The sequence below is a fragment of the Pelecanus crispus genome, chromosome 1 (genome assembly GCF_030463565.1).
Source record: "Pelecanus crispus isolate bPelCri1 chromosome 1, bPelCri1.pri, whole genome shotgun sequence".
In the NCBI taxonomy this organism is placed as follows: domain Eukaryota; kingdom Metazoa; phylum Chordata; class Aves; order Pelecaniformes; family Pelecanidae; genus Pelecanus; species Pelecanus crispus.
The window spans coordinates 179,526,975-179,540,988 of NC_134643.1; the positions used below are offsets into that span (position 1 = coordinate 179,526,975).

Consider the following 14,014-nt stretch of genomic DNA (forward strand, 5'->3'; position numbering starts at 1 on the left):
CTATTTAAAAGTGCTTGAGTCACTAAATAAGAGTTTGTCCTGAATTTTGTGTTTGCTTTCTGAACAGCATCTAGCTGTCGGTCAGAACATTCAAAGGAAGCGTAGCTTCTTCGGAAGCGCTCTTGCTGACTGTCCTGATAAAAAGGTGCTTAATACAGAACAGTCTTCTACTTTTTCCAGATTGTACACGGTCTCTATAATGCCTTCTGCGGCTTCTGCAGGCAGGACACTGGAGGCATTGGATTGAAACTTTTTCTCCAAGTCCTCCTTTTTCAGAGGTTTCCTCCAGTGTCCGTAGAACGTGTCGCAGCGGTCGCTGATCGTGTTGCCGTCCCGAAGTGTGACACTCACTTCGCAGTAAAGCCTCTCAAAGCTAGGTGTGTTATCAGGAGGGTGCTCCAGCTGTGTTTTGCAGAGGAGTTCCGCCAAGGCCGGCCGGTGAATGTTCTCACTGGTGAAGGACTGGACCGACATGCTGCCATCCAGCAAAGCAGAGCATGCAACAAACTGGAAGGAGTGCCGAGCTTCGTGCTCTGAGGTAGGGCTGGGTCTGTTCACGTATTTGACCTCTGGGACTTTGAGAATGACTTTCTCAATTTTATCAAGGGGGAGCAAGTTATCACTGCTCTCCACAAGCTTCCTCCTCACAGAAGATGCTGCATCAGCCACCCAGTGCGTTCCAAGATGAGCAGGAAAACGTTTGATGGCCACGTCTTGCTGGTCCAACAGCCAGGGATAGGACTGCAAGGTTGGCAGAGTCTGTGGGTTGTAATCTGTGTAAAAGGCACCTATCCCCGACTGCATGTCCAAGATCTGTTTGTTTCCTTGAAGGCCCTGTGATGCTAAGCAAGCTGCTTCCAGGCCGTGCTTGGCAGCATTGCCAACATGGAGGGGCTTCGTTTGGGTTGCTGCGTTAGCCAGTGGGGCACCTGCATAGGAGGCAGCAATAGCCAAGGCGTTTTTACATTTCTGCTGGTCAAGAGCTAGCAGTTTAGCACAAGCTGCTGCACTCCCCATTGTACCAACCACAGTCGGTGGGTGAAACCTGAGAAAACAAAATCCCTTCATTACCATATTTCAAAAAAGCCACCTGAATTCACTATACACACAAGCTCCAATTTCCTTTCACTGCTGTGGAAGATGGATTTGACCACAAAGAAACATGCATTCAGCATTCATGTGCGGTCCTAACGGAAGAAGTCGTCGCTTTTCCCCAGGGACAAGTTAAACTGGAATAGTACCATTTACAATAGGTCCTCCCAAGAAAGCAATTGAAATGTTAGAACTGCTCATAGTGCAAGGCATACTAAACAGAATAATGGCAAAAGCACCACAGTTTGTAGTTATCTATAAATTATCTGTAAATAAGTGTCGTGGTTTTGGCTGGGATAGAGTTAGTTTTCTTCCTAGTAGCTGGCATAGTGCTGTGTTTTGGATTTAGAATGAGAAGAATGTTGATAACAACACACTGATGTTTTAGTTGTTGCGAAGTACTACTTATGCTAGTCAGGGACTTTCCAGCTTCCCGTGCTCTGCCAGGTGCACAAGAAACTGGGAGGGGGCACAGCCAGAATAGTTGATGCAAACTGACCAAAGGGCTATTCCATACCATATGACGTCATGCTCAGTATAGAAACTGGGGGGGGGTTGGCCGGCGGAGAGTGATCGCTGCTCGGGAGCTGTCTGGGTATCGGTTGTTGGGTGGTGAGCAATTGCATTGTGCATCACTTGCTTTGTATATTATTATTGCTATTATTATCATATTGTTATTATTACTACTACAGTTTTATTTTATTTCAATTATTAAACTGTTCTCATCTCAACCCAGGAGTGTTTCTCACTCTCACTCTTCCGATTCTCTGCCCGACGCCACCGGGGCAGGGGGAGTGAGTGAGAGGCTGTGTGGTGCTTAATTGCTGGCTGGGGTTAAGCCACAACAATAATTTATAGTCATCTATAAATTATACATATTGGGGGAGGGAAGTTCTGTTATTCTGAACTAGTTTTGCAAAACTGGTAGAAGGAACACACAGAAAATAGCAAGACATCATCTAATCCATTCCACACTTCAAGGCTTTTCCCTAAGCACACCCCATCTGCTGGGGCTGTGCTCTGAGCCCAGCACTGCTGACTCCTTTCTGCTGAGAGCAAGCCACTGTTCACAAGTGGGGCATGATCGTATGCATTCATGAAAGTTGGAGACTTCTGCTGTTCAACGTTGCCTTTTTGCTGCTATTTTTAATAAATAGGGAGATCATCACCTCCTTCTTATAAACTGATCAATGGTCTCAAAAAGAAATCCATTAGCTAAGCTGTAAGGAGTCATGTAAGTGTACTTATGTTTAAGATGAACCTTTCCTAAATTTCCAGACAAACTACATAGAAAATATGATTAACTAACTGTGCCATTTGTATTTTAACTGGCATTTAAGTATATTAACACAGAGAAAAAAAACCCTTCCACTCAACTTTCTATTTGGAGTATTCTACATACCTTTTTGGAATGTTCTGGGCTTCGCTGGAGAAGCGCAGCAGCCTGCCTTGCACTTCGATTCCCACATTGAAAGCTAAGAGCAGATCGAGACCTGAGATTTTTTTCTTCTGAGGAAAGGCCTCTGAGAGTGCAATCACAGCAGGGAGCACAGCCCCAGATGGGTGTGTGGCCGGATGCCATGTGTCATCAAAATCCATTGAGTGCACCTAATGGAAAGAGAAGCCTTGACTCGTCATCAGAAATAAACTCTGACTTGGCAAGGTTGGCTCAGTCGAATGAAACTACTGTAACTGGTACAAAAAAGAACCGAAGAACTAGATTTTCCTCAGAAAGCAAAACTTCAAAAGTCAGTCTTTTAAGACCTTTACTCCCAACATGGCTCGGTGAGAAGTGGCAATGCAATACAAATCTTGCCTTAAAGGAGTATAATTCTAATTCAAGTTGCACTAGTCTAGAACCAGTATGACAATGAATCTTCCTTCCTGCAGCAGGCTTTTGCTGCTTTGATTAGACTGGTATAATTAAAGCAGCAGTTCTAGGTCCACCATGTGAATGGTGAATTTTCACTTCCCCCAAACCAGTATATAAACATAATGAACTTGCTTCCCCTGTGCTGCAACTGATGCTGCCGTTAGGGCTCACACCATTAAAGCTGTATCAGTCGAATCCATACTGCTAACTGAAAGCTGTAGCAGTCGAATCCATACTGCTAACTGAAAGCTGTAGCAGAACAACTTCTCTAATGCAACCATCCACAGGCAACAGGCACAAGCCTGCAAATGTACGTGAGGCTTTAGCCTGAATTTTTAGCATATCAAAACAAGACCTGTCACACGAGAGGCCAGATTCCCTGGGGTTGCTGAGAGTAGGAGAAAGCTACAGTCTTAAAACTGGGATGAGCTGTTTAGCCCTTGAGAGTGTCGGGAGATGCACTGCCTCTTTCCCATGCCCAGAGCCCAGCTGCTCAGGAAGATTTTGGGCATTCCCAGCACGGCATACGGCTGCTGTTCTGGTAGCAGATTGCTCCCAGCAGTGCACTCACTGTTTGCAATGTACTGCTTGTTGGACCCTCCCCCAAAGCTTTGAGAACCTCCAAAGAATAGAGAGCATCAGGGACAGCATTTTTAATAACATAATAATGCCTCAAAAGCAAAACTTTCACGCCTATTCACCCGTGTCTTGCTTAAGAGCAAACTGGGAAGGTAGTCAGGCTCAGGTCTTGACCCATAATACTGGGAATACGCAGTTCTGAGGACTGCGTTCCTGAACAGACCGAAGAAAACCCAGTCGCTGCCCTGAAGAACTCTGATGCCAGCTGGGAAGATGCCCTGCAGTGTGGGATAAGGACGGTTGTGCCCAATACCCAGTAAGCTGCATTCTTGGTGTCTTCAGTAAGCGCTTAGAATTGACCTGTGACCGAGGTGTAAACTGGAACGATCATCTACATGCTAACAGCCAGATTTGAATATCACATGGGCTACTAGGAGCTGAGAGGTACCAGATCTCATTTCCAGGGTAATTTTCTCTACATTGGAAATGAGGTGTCAAATTGGACCTCTGATTTTGCTGTCACACTAGTTTAGATAGTCTTATATTATGGTTTCCTTGGTTGGTCACCTTCCCTAGTTTTGCATAATTGCCAAATTTGTCTACTCCACCTCTGGCACATCTTTCAATTTCAAATCGTTTCAGCCTAAATCTGAATTTAGATAAATGTCTGAGGAGTCAGTTATTGCTTTACTGACAAAATATGCGTCCAAAATATATAATTGGCTTTTGCAAACTGCATGGCTGAAGATTAAATTGCCTTGTGATATTATGTGTGTATGCATATGTGCACCTGTCTGTATTTGTGTTTTTCTTAACTATCCTTTGCAAGTTGGGGTGAAATTTGGATCCCAGTGAAATCAATGAGAGCTAGAGTATGTCTCTGTAATGTGTCTGTAGCAAGGCTGTAACAAGCTGCAGAGTTCTGACCTTTGAAAACAGCCGCAAGTCCCACGTTAAAGGTAAGGGATGCTGTTGAGTTGGATCAGATAACATATTAAATCTTGAGCCCGGTCTCATTGGAAGAAAGTTGAAGCACATTAGGAGAACAGCCTAGGAAAGTTTTGTAGCAGGCTTCAGGCACAAGAATAAAGTAAAGTAAGATTTTAGGAGCATTCTGTTCTCTCTAGAGTGAGAATGGTATCAATTAATGTGATTTAAGAGCAAATAAAAGAGCATTCCTTACAGCCACTCCATTCACAAAAGCTGCATACAGAGGAGGCAGTCGGAAATCCAAGTGGCCCCAGATGGTACTGGATATATCTGAGCTGTAGATCTGAAACAAATTGACAGCAATTAATTCAAAGCCCTGAGCTCAAGGATAAATGTGCGCCCTATCTTGATGTAACCAAGATCAGACCATACCCTCCTGGGACCCAACTGTTCCCTTTCATGAGAAGAATATTGTTCTATCAGAAAGTATGAAAAGAAAGTTGGTTTCCTGTTGGCTTATGTCAGGGGCTCTTTCCACGCAAACAGACCTCAGGGCACAGACCAACACCATCCACCTGGCCATTCAGTACCTTCACACAACCTCTGGCCATTGACGTCCCATCTCACAGCCCATCGGCAGTTCCCTCAGGACTGTCATCATCTTGTTGGGGAAGACCTCCAATTAAAGGTTCTGATTTTCTAAGTTTTTGTAGGCCTTGGGTAAATGATATATGGCCTCCTGATGCTGGTATCCCCATGCTATAAAGGGCTCTGCTCTTTTCCTTTTGCTGTACAGATCTTTTAGCCAATGAAGAGATCTTTATGGAATTAAATAAAAGGGCATAAACTACCACAGTTTGGGAAGGGGGAGGTCTCTGTGCAAGGAGGCTTATTGGCACACAGAGCTCTGAAGCCTGAGTCAAACTGGGCAGGTCTGACCAATAAAACAGTGGGCTAAACTCCTCCTCATTGATGTGCTCCTGTGTTGGGAAGGCTTCTCCTCAAGGTCAAGTACTCCTCAAGTTTTAGGAGAACACGACTGGAGGAGAAACATGACCAATGTACCTCAGACAACAGTTATGTTTTACGGACTACTAACTCTCCATCCCTTTTTACCAGTCCCTTATTTTTGAAAGTCTGGTAATAAGCAATGTTTGCTTTGCTGATGCTTTTAATAAAAATCTCATAGGTGAAAGAAAGGAAGGGTTTCTTAATTAACTGTGTTTGCAGTGGGGGGTCTCAGCATACAGTCTGTTACACAGACTTTTGCACATGCAGAGTTAAAAGTAACTCGAGCAATGAAATTTCCTTGTCTCCAATGGGAAGAACGCTGTGTCTCTCTTTCCATCCCCAAAAGAGTTTCGCCGTGACAAAGTTTCCCCTTATAACCTAAATTTTCCCTTGCTTTTCTTAAAGCTAAACCTTAGGGTATGGTATGAATGCCAGACACCTTACCTTGCTGTACTGTGTCACTTTGTGGCAGACCTCAGTGCTGGTACCCAGAAGTCCCACTCCAAGAGTATCCAGAATCATTCGCTTGCTTCTCTGAATGACTTGGTCTGTCAAGTGGTTTGCATTCAAACCATGAATCACATTGGCAAAATTTCCTGTAATTGTCTGGGAGGGAGGGGGGAAAAAAAAAAAAGTAGTAGTAGATATTTCTCTTCACTTAAAGAAAGCAATTTTTTTTCTTTCTTCTTTTTTGCTTTGTTTTGGGCTACTGCTTAGCATGCTGGCCATTTCTGTTGCCCTGCCCCCTCTTACATGAGTTGCATCAGCATAACTAAGGTTTGAATTCTTCCTCTTTTTATTCCCAGAAATGCCACAGTGTTGTTTATATTTTATTTGTACTTTCATCAGTGTCCTTGTCTGTTCTGTATTTCTGCTGCTTCTTCCCTGACTTGAGTCCTGGAGGGTAAGCACTGCAGGTGATGTAACTTTGCAATATATCTATATCTATACCTGTATCTATATCTACACACACACACATATATAAACCAAATAGAAGCAAAAAAATCTGGCTTTCCATAGCACCTCATTGCTATTGAAATCAGTGGGAAAATGGCATTTCAGCCCAGTGCAGCCACTACCACACAAGGAGGCAAGATTTAATCTCCCTGAGTAGCAGAGTTACCATCCCAAGCCTTGCTGAGCTTGGAGCTCAGTGAGGGACGGGGCTTGGCAGCCCTACCTTGCACCCACCGCTACTGGCTCCCAGCTCCAATTGAATTCACACCCAGCTGGACTCCCAGCTTTTCTCCAAGACAAGATCTCACCTCTTTGAAAAGCAGTGGCTCCTTGTTCCTGGCTCCTGCTGACTTGGGAATTATATTTCTAATTTTTTTTTCCTCTCCCATTGAGCATTGACCCATTATGCAAACTCAGCCTGTTGCTTCTTGGCTGGAGCTGTTAGCTGCTGTTAATATCTCTATGAGAAACTAATCTAGAACTTCCCTTCTCTGACCATTAGAAACTTCTCCCTGTAGAGGCATATATTATTTATGACCAGTCTACACACACACTTGGTTTTTTTATATTGGCATTACTGAATATAGCTCTTCTCTCTCTTTGGAAATTGTCTCCTTCCATTTCTCCTCATCCTTCCCCTTCCTCTACTCCCCTGCACATATCCACACAGAGTGATGATATTTGCTCTTGGTCTTCATTTTGGTAAGTTAAACAAGCCAAACTGTGCTGCTCTGTCCTTTGTAATACAGGCTTACCCCTACTATGCTAGTAGCTTTTCATTGTGCTGTTCCAATTGGATTTCTCTTTTCTAGCAATGGTGGCCAGAATTATACCCATTATTTCAGGTAAGTTCTCACTCAGCTTTGTACTAAAGCATTAAGACTATCTTGAGGTACACAAGTCATTTAAAGCAGGTGAACCACATATCCCAGGGTGTGATGCACGCCTACTGAAACATACAGAGTGAGGATACAAAAGCTTAAACAGAAAAGCGCATCTTACAGTGCAAAGAAACAAAACAGTACCTTTGCCCACATCTTGGAGGGATGGTGTGAGGTCTCAGAGAGATGCAGCAAATGAGTGGCAGCCAGCAAGCAGAGGAATTCACTCTCTCACTATTTATATACGTATGTCTGGGGTGGAGGAAGAAATATTAGGCCTTTTTTCTTGCTCATCTTCTCCTGCCTACTTCCTCCTCTGCCTGGAAAAGTTCATTTTTCTTCACTTTCAACTTTCCACTGACTAACTGTACTATAAACTGCTGATACGTGTATGCTAGGACTTTGTCTGCCACATACATGTCATGTGCAAACTGATATGTACGATATTTTATTACCAGATAGAAAATGATATATTAATTTGAGTGTCTTACACTTGGTAGCATGGAGAGAAGAGGTCATTGGGTGTGTCAGGCTGACCTTGGGGAACCACAGTGGGCCATGGATGGGAGAGCAATCAGCCCAGTATTAGACTACAGGATGGCAAAGGCTGTTTTAACTTAAACAACCTGTTGTTTTGGTTTGTTTTTTTTTCTTCTTTCACTGTATCTGTCTTCTCTATAATACATACAATTCAGACATGGGAAATATGTGCCATAAGAATTTCAGACCATAAATTGGATTAAGGCACTTCTTGGCATTTAATAGTGTTTTAACAGCGTGAATCTCTATGTGAGGACATCATTTCTACTAGTAGGTTTTCTGCACCTCAGGCAAGAATGTCTTCTCTGAGGAAGGAGGCACTTCTCCCACCACCAGTTTAGGGGTTTTGCTTCTGTGGGAATCCCACACTACTACAAGCCAGAATGAGAAATCCCCGCCCATCCCATCAGGAAGGGAGCAGACCCCAGAGGAGCATGAGTGGAGGCCACTGAATAATTCTGAAATGAAAAAGTAATGTGTGTCTGAAATTTGGGAACCTCCTGGATTAGGGCACACAGTATCAAGTCTTTTCAGAATTACAGTCTTGCACTTCCATGCTTAAGCTCTGCCTAAAACTTTAGGAACCTGAGTCCTTTACTCAGCCGAGCCTATAATAATTTTGTAAAGCCTTATCTAACTCCTGAGTGCTTCCAGGTAGAGACCAGCATGGGTCTGTAGGTGAAGTTAAACATTGATTTGAGTGGCTCTAATTACTACTGAAAGGTCCTGTTTCAGGCTGTGTCCTCTCCCTGCTCCTTTCCCTGAACACATAGTCCTCCTCCTCCTCCTCCTCACGCCAGCACTGATGCTGAGCAGACCCCTTTCTGAGCTGGTCCAGCCTGTCTCCAGAGCCAGCTTAGGGATTCTCAGCTGTGAGGCAAAACTGAGTTTCATTGCCTCAGAAATGCACAACTAAATCTAGCAGCAAAAGTAGAGGGAGAGAGAAGTAGGACTAGCAGTATTCTCTGAAACTTTGGGAGGGCACGGGCAGGTAAAAAGAGATGGGAGGGATCAGCTGTTCCCCAGCAAGTGGCAACCCAGACATTTGCCTATTTTGCCTGTGCTTGAGCCAGCTCTGCTTATGGACGTCATGGTGCCTAACTGGATGCTGAAAATTGCACTGGGTGGCAGAGTGCCTTAAATGATAGAAGCAGTAATGTGGCTGTTCACGGATGTAGCCAAAGAGCCTGAGGCCCAGGACTCCCAAACCCCAGCCCTACAAACACATACATACTTCTGTATGGGCTAACCTGCATTATACGCAGGCTCCTTTTAAAACCTTGTCCTGTCTTTCTCTTAAATATGAACAGCTGTTCAGCATGGCTACTAAACCTCTTCCCACACACATTTCTCTGTGAGTATACCACAGCTTCCTCACTCCTGCATGTATAATCTGCATCTACATAAAACCTCTCAGCAACATTTCCTAGTTCCTGAGTGAGGTGTGTGCCTTGGCCAAATCCTGACCCCATGGGGAGACAGAACTGGAATGTGCATCAGTGCTTCTTCCTTGCCCCCTCATTTCCACACTAAAGAAAACCTCAGAGATAGCCTGGATGTGCTGAAGAATTACCTTTGGCGCTTATATTGGAGTTTACTAATCCAGCCCAGCTAATGGGATTGTTCACATTGACAAGGTTAGCAATGGTTAGAAAGGTTAACAGAAGTTAATGATATTAGACTGAAAAAGGGAAAACATTTTTTTAACTTCTCTTTTGTTCTTTCAGCTCACCTTCCCTCCAGAAAAATGGAAGAAAATATCTAAAAAAGAGAACCACAGAATAACAGAGTGGCTGAGGTTGGAAGGGACCTCCAGAGATCATCTGGTCCAACCCATCTGCTCAAGCAAGGCCAGCCAGAGCAGGTTGCCCAGCGCTGTGTCCAGTTGGATTTCGAGTATCTCCAAGGATGGAGACTCCACAGCCATTCTGGGCAACATTTTACAGTGTTACATCACCAAAAAATTACATATTAAAGAAAAGATATTCAAACCCTAAAGTCAGACCCCTTTCAGGCATCCTTTCCTTTTGCCTTTGGGCTCTCATTTATAATCCCATTCTGTTTTGCATTTCCTCCTCCTCCTCCTCAAGTGGGACTGAAGTGAAATTTAAATATCTCCTTGACCCCTCTGTGCTACTGGGTGGCACAAAGGAGATGCAACAGCCCCACAGCCAGTTAAGGGCAATTTCTAACATAAGAAGCAGTGTAGAACCCTCTTAATTTCCCCTGACAAATCCAATGGAGGGAACAGTGAATACAACTGAAGAGCTGAAAAGTATGCAGAAATGTAATTACTGACTAATCTAATTTATTGCTCTAATGACTGCTCTAAGACAGGAGGCATTTTACTGGAAAGACCACAATCAGAATGGGACAAAAATGGCTCATAACTCTTTTTATCTCTAGAAGGCATGTCAGCCTGTAGGACTGCATACGCAGCCTTCATTGAGCCTCAAAACAAGGCCTATACAACGTCTTGCAGCGTACAATGTCTTACTACACCCCGACAGTTTGAAACACCTATTCCAGCAAAGAAGTGCAGAGGTCCAGTTGCCTTTAATCCCATGTCCAGACGCCAGAGTGAATTCAGATGGGAGCCAGAACTTGTGATGTGCCTTGCAATGGGATGTGTGGTCACATGTTGCTAGCTGATCTCAGATATGGGGTCACTTCCTTCTTTAACCTTGACTGCAGCATGGATTGTCCCATGCATTGCAATAGTAGCATCAGTACTATTTAAGGACTGAACTGAGATATCATGAGAAAGTGACTTTTTTTTTAAAAAAAAAGAATGAAGTGAAACTGTAAATGCACAAAATTAAATTGCTTAGGAGACTGATTTAAAAAATGTGGTTTGCACACCTCAGACTCAGGTGCATGCTGCAGACTGGGAGGGAAAGGAAAGCAATATAATTATCACTGCAGGGGGAAGAGGCATCTATACGAAGTCCTGTACCTCCACAGGAGAATTCGTAGGGGTCCAAACAGAAGAAGGTTGAAAATCACTGACTGAGAGTTTGGCTCAGGCTGTCCACCCTGACAAAGGGAATCTGCTGCTTTCCTCTTTGACACAATATGCATGGTTCAGCAATTTGGGCAGACAATTTGTTAACTATTGAGCATGATGGAAAGACAAAATCTGTTCAACAAAATGCCATTTGCAACATCATGTGCAGCTACAGTAATGAGCTGTGTTGATTACAGAACAAGGCTTTAGAAAACCAGTGCCCCACAGAGTCTGTTTTGTCCCGCTGACATCACATTTTTAAGCTGCTTTTTCCTTTCTTTTGCCTCCAGTTATTTTAGGCTAAACCCTGCCCACACTTGCAAGCTGTATATTTGCAACTGAAAGCAGTTTTGGCCTTAGCCTTATGCTCCCTTTGTTCTAAAAAAATGTAAAAAAAAAGTGACAAAATACAGAGACCAGGCTTCCTTTTCTCTAAGCCAGCTTTTAGGATGTACCTTTGTTCATGGGCAGTGCTAAGATGAGAAAATGGGAGGCAGGTGCCAGTGTGGTCTGCTTACAGAGTCTCTGATATTGCTGAGGGTCTGAAAACACCTTACAGGTGCAGGACCTGCTCCTTTTCCCTCTACTGGGATGTTTTAAGTACAGTAAAGAGGTGCGAATCTTAGCGAATGGTCTGAAATAGGTGGCTTGATCTAAATCCTGTTAACAGCCCTACAGCCATAAATCCTGGGATCCTGTAATTCTGCACCACTACCATTAGAGTCTCCTGTGCCTCTTTTTCCCCAAGCCTACCTTCCTGTGTTCACCCCAACAGCAATTACTGAGCCAGACAGCAATAATACACAGCAACAGCAATAGGCGATCGTTGCACCATGAAAGGTATAATACTGGACATTTCTAGCCTATAGTAGTTCTTTTATTCAGTTACTTGTGCAACTAGTGGCAACTGCAGTGCAATCTCTGAGAAATTACAACACCCTTGTTTCCTTTTTTCAAACTTCTCGCAGCACATACTGGAAGTGCCAGGCCATATTCTGGTAAAGGTTGCTGTGAGTCAAGGCACCAGGTCTACATTATACCATTCTTACCTTCATAAATTAGTGGTGCTATTCCTAAAAGCGTGTTCTCGCAGTTCATTTTAAACTTGTAATGTAGATGCTGATTTGCTTACACGGGCTGTAAGATAGAGGTACCAGACATAACTGGGATAATCATGTAGGATCTTGTTCAAGACAGATTGATCATTTCAATATAGACATACCATGACTTCAAGCTGCTCCACTAGTAGCAAAAGCATGTTTGAGGCCAAAGAGTGTGTTGCTGAATGATTAGGCAAGCCCCTTCGACATCATTTATGGAGTAGCATCAAGGGGCCTGAACTATAACAACATGAGAAGACACCGCAGGTCCATGAAATTCCCCTTGACCCAGTGTAAATTTTAGATCTCACCCATACTGCAGCCTTTACCTGTAATACTCATGCCAGTATTCAGATGCTGACAGTGCAAGGGGCTACACCATACTTGGCTGCCTCAAGTACGCAGCAAGGCAGCTCAGGAGGAGGACGTATAGGGGAAGGTGACACAGCCAGCCCCAGTCCCCCGTGAATCGCCTCTGCACACTGGGATACCACCAATTGTCCCTGGGATGCCTCACAGTCACATTCCCAAAGCTTTTCTTCATCCCACTGTAGCTTCCCACCCTATTTTCTAAAGAAATAATGTTACCTGGGCTAGTAGCAGGTGGCTGTAGGGTTTCTATATGGCATGACCTCCAGTCTGAATAATAACAGCAGGTGTAGGAGGGAGATCATGTATGTTTTCTGTACATGCATAGACTTTGCCACAACTTCTCCTTGTTGATGGTTTCGGCAGCCTGGGGCAGCCTGTATCACACATTGCTCTTAATCAAAAAGCTGTCATGATATCTATATTAAGCGGCCAAAGTGCAGTCAGATGTCATTACAGGACTTGTGCCATTTGGGGAGATGATAAAACTTGACTAGCATAAATTCAGAGTTTGATTAGCGGAAACCATATTAGCGTGAGCACATGTGAGGGTTGTGGCAATTTTAATTAAATTACCAGCAGAGCTCCAGTGGTGCAAATGAGGCATTAGTCACTGTGCTGGGCTGCTGCATCATACATGGAAAGGTACCCCGTAAAGAGACCCTCCCGATCATTTCAGGGCGAGCCCAGATGTCAGGCTATAACAGGTCCCAGCAAGCCTGTGGTGGCAGTCCAGTGGGGAGATGCGGATATCAAGATCTAGTATACAAAAAGCTTCAATATTAATTAACGGATAAAAGAGCTTCTCTGCATCTAAACTATTATTCAGGGATTTTGAAGCCCTATCCCAGATGCCAACTTTTGTCCGCACTGGAAGGGCTAAAATAACACCTAAAGCATATACAGCAAAACCAGAATGAATAATAAAACATCCTCCTTCAAACGGAAACAGGCTTTGGGAGGAAAATTCGCTTGATTTTGTGGGCGTCCACCATTTACCTATCGGCAGCTGCAGAAGCACTTGAGATGGGTACTGGGGGACACTGTGAGTCAGCTGAATAGTTCCTCCAGCTTTCGCCGCAGACACGCGCTCTCAGTCAGACTAGGCACTCAGCTTAGTCCCTCCCAAACATAACCCCGCCTGGAAGGATTTAAACAACAAACGATGTTGCAAAAGCCACAGACTACTTGTTGCTCATGGCTTGTTCATTCTGCAGCCTTGTGCCATGGGTTGATTTTTCCCCTCCTCTTAATCGCTGGACTGCAACACCTGCTCAGACAACGTGCTCTCATTTTGATCCCAGAGGCAGCTTGGGTATCCCACGAGCTACACGTGCCCTGCAGCATCCTGTGGGCTCTTTTGGGGCACTCCAGTAACTGGGCAAAGACCCTTTCTCCTCATTTGTGGTTGTACGTAGCTAGATCATGCATTTTCCACTCCTGAAGTATTTCAAAAGTGCCAAGAAATATTGCAAAACAGCCTAAATTACACTTTAAATGCGGCAGTCTCTGATTTATGGTGTAATTATAAAACATGCCATGGTAGTTATTAGTCGTGAGATTGAGTATTACACGTTTCAGACTGTAAAACATACTGGGGAATTTCTAGCTGTGATTGTATATTCACCTCTAAAGAGAAAATGGGTGTAATTACACCAACATTTATAAAAGAGAG

At 44.0% G+C, this 14,014-nt stretch overlaps 1 protein-coding gene across 1 annotated transcript; it reads right to left on the bottom strand.

The window, feature by feature from the left end:
- Positions 1-90: 90 nt before the first annotated feature.
- On the bottom strand, positions 91-10,944 carry ACOD1 (aconitate decarboxylase 1). The gene is made up of 5 exons (XM_075718151.1): positions 10,820-10,944; positions 5,930-6,137; positions 4,728-4,817; positions 2,495-2,700; positions 91-1,045 (listed from the first exon to the last, which is right to left on the bottom strand). The coding sequence occupies exons 1-5, from the start codon at positions 10,942-10,944 to the stop codon at positions 91-93; spliced, it is 1,584 nt and encodes a 527-aa protein (XP_075574266.1).
- Between the last annotated feature and the right edge of the window lie 3,070 nt (positions 10,945-14,014).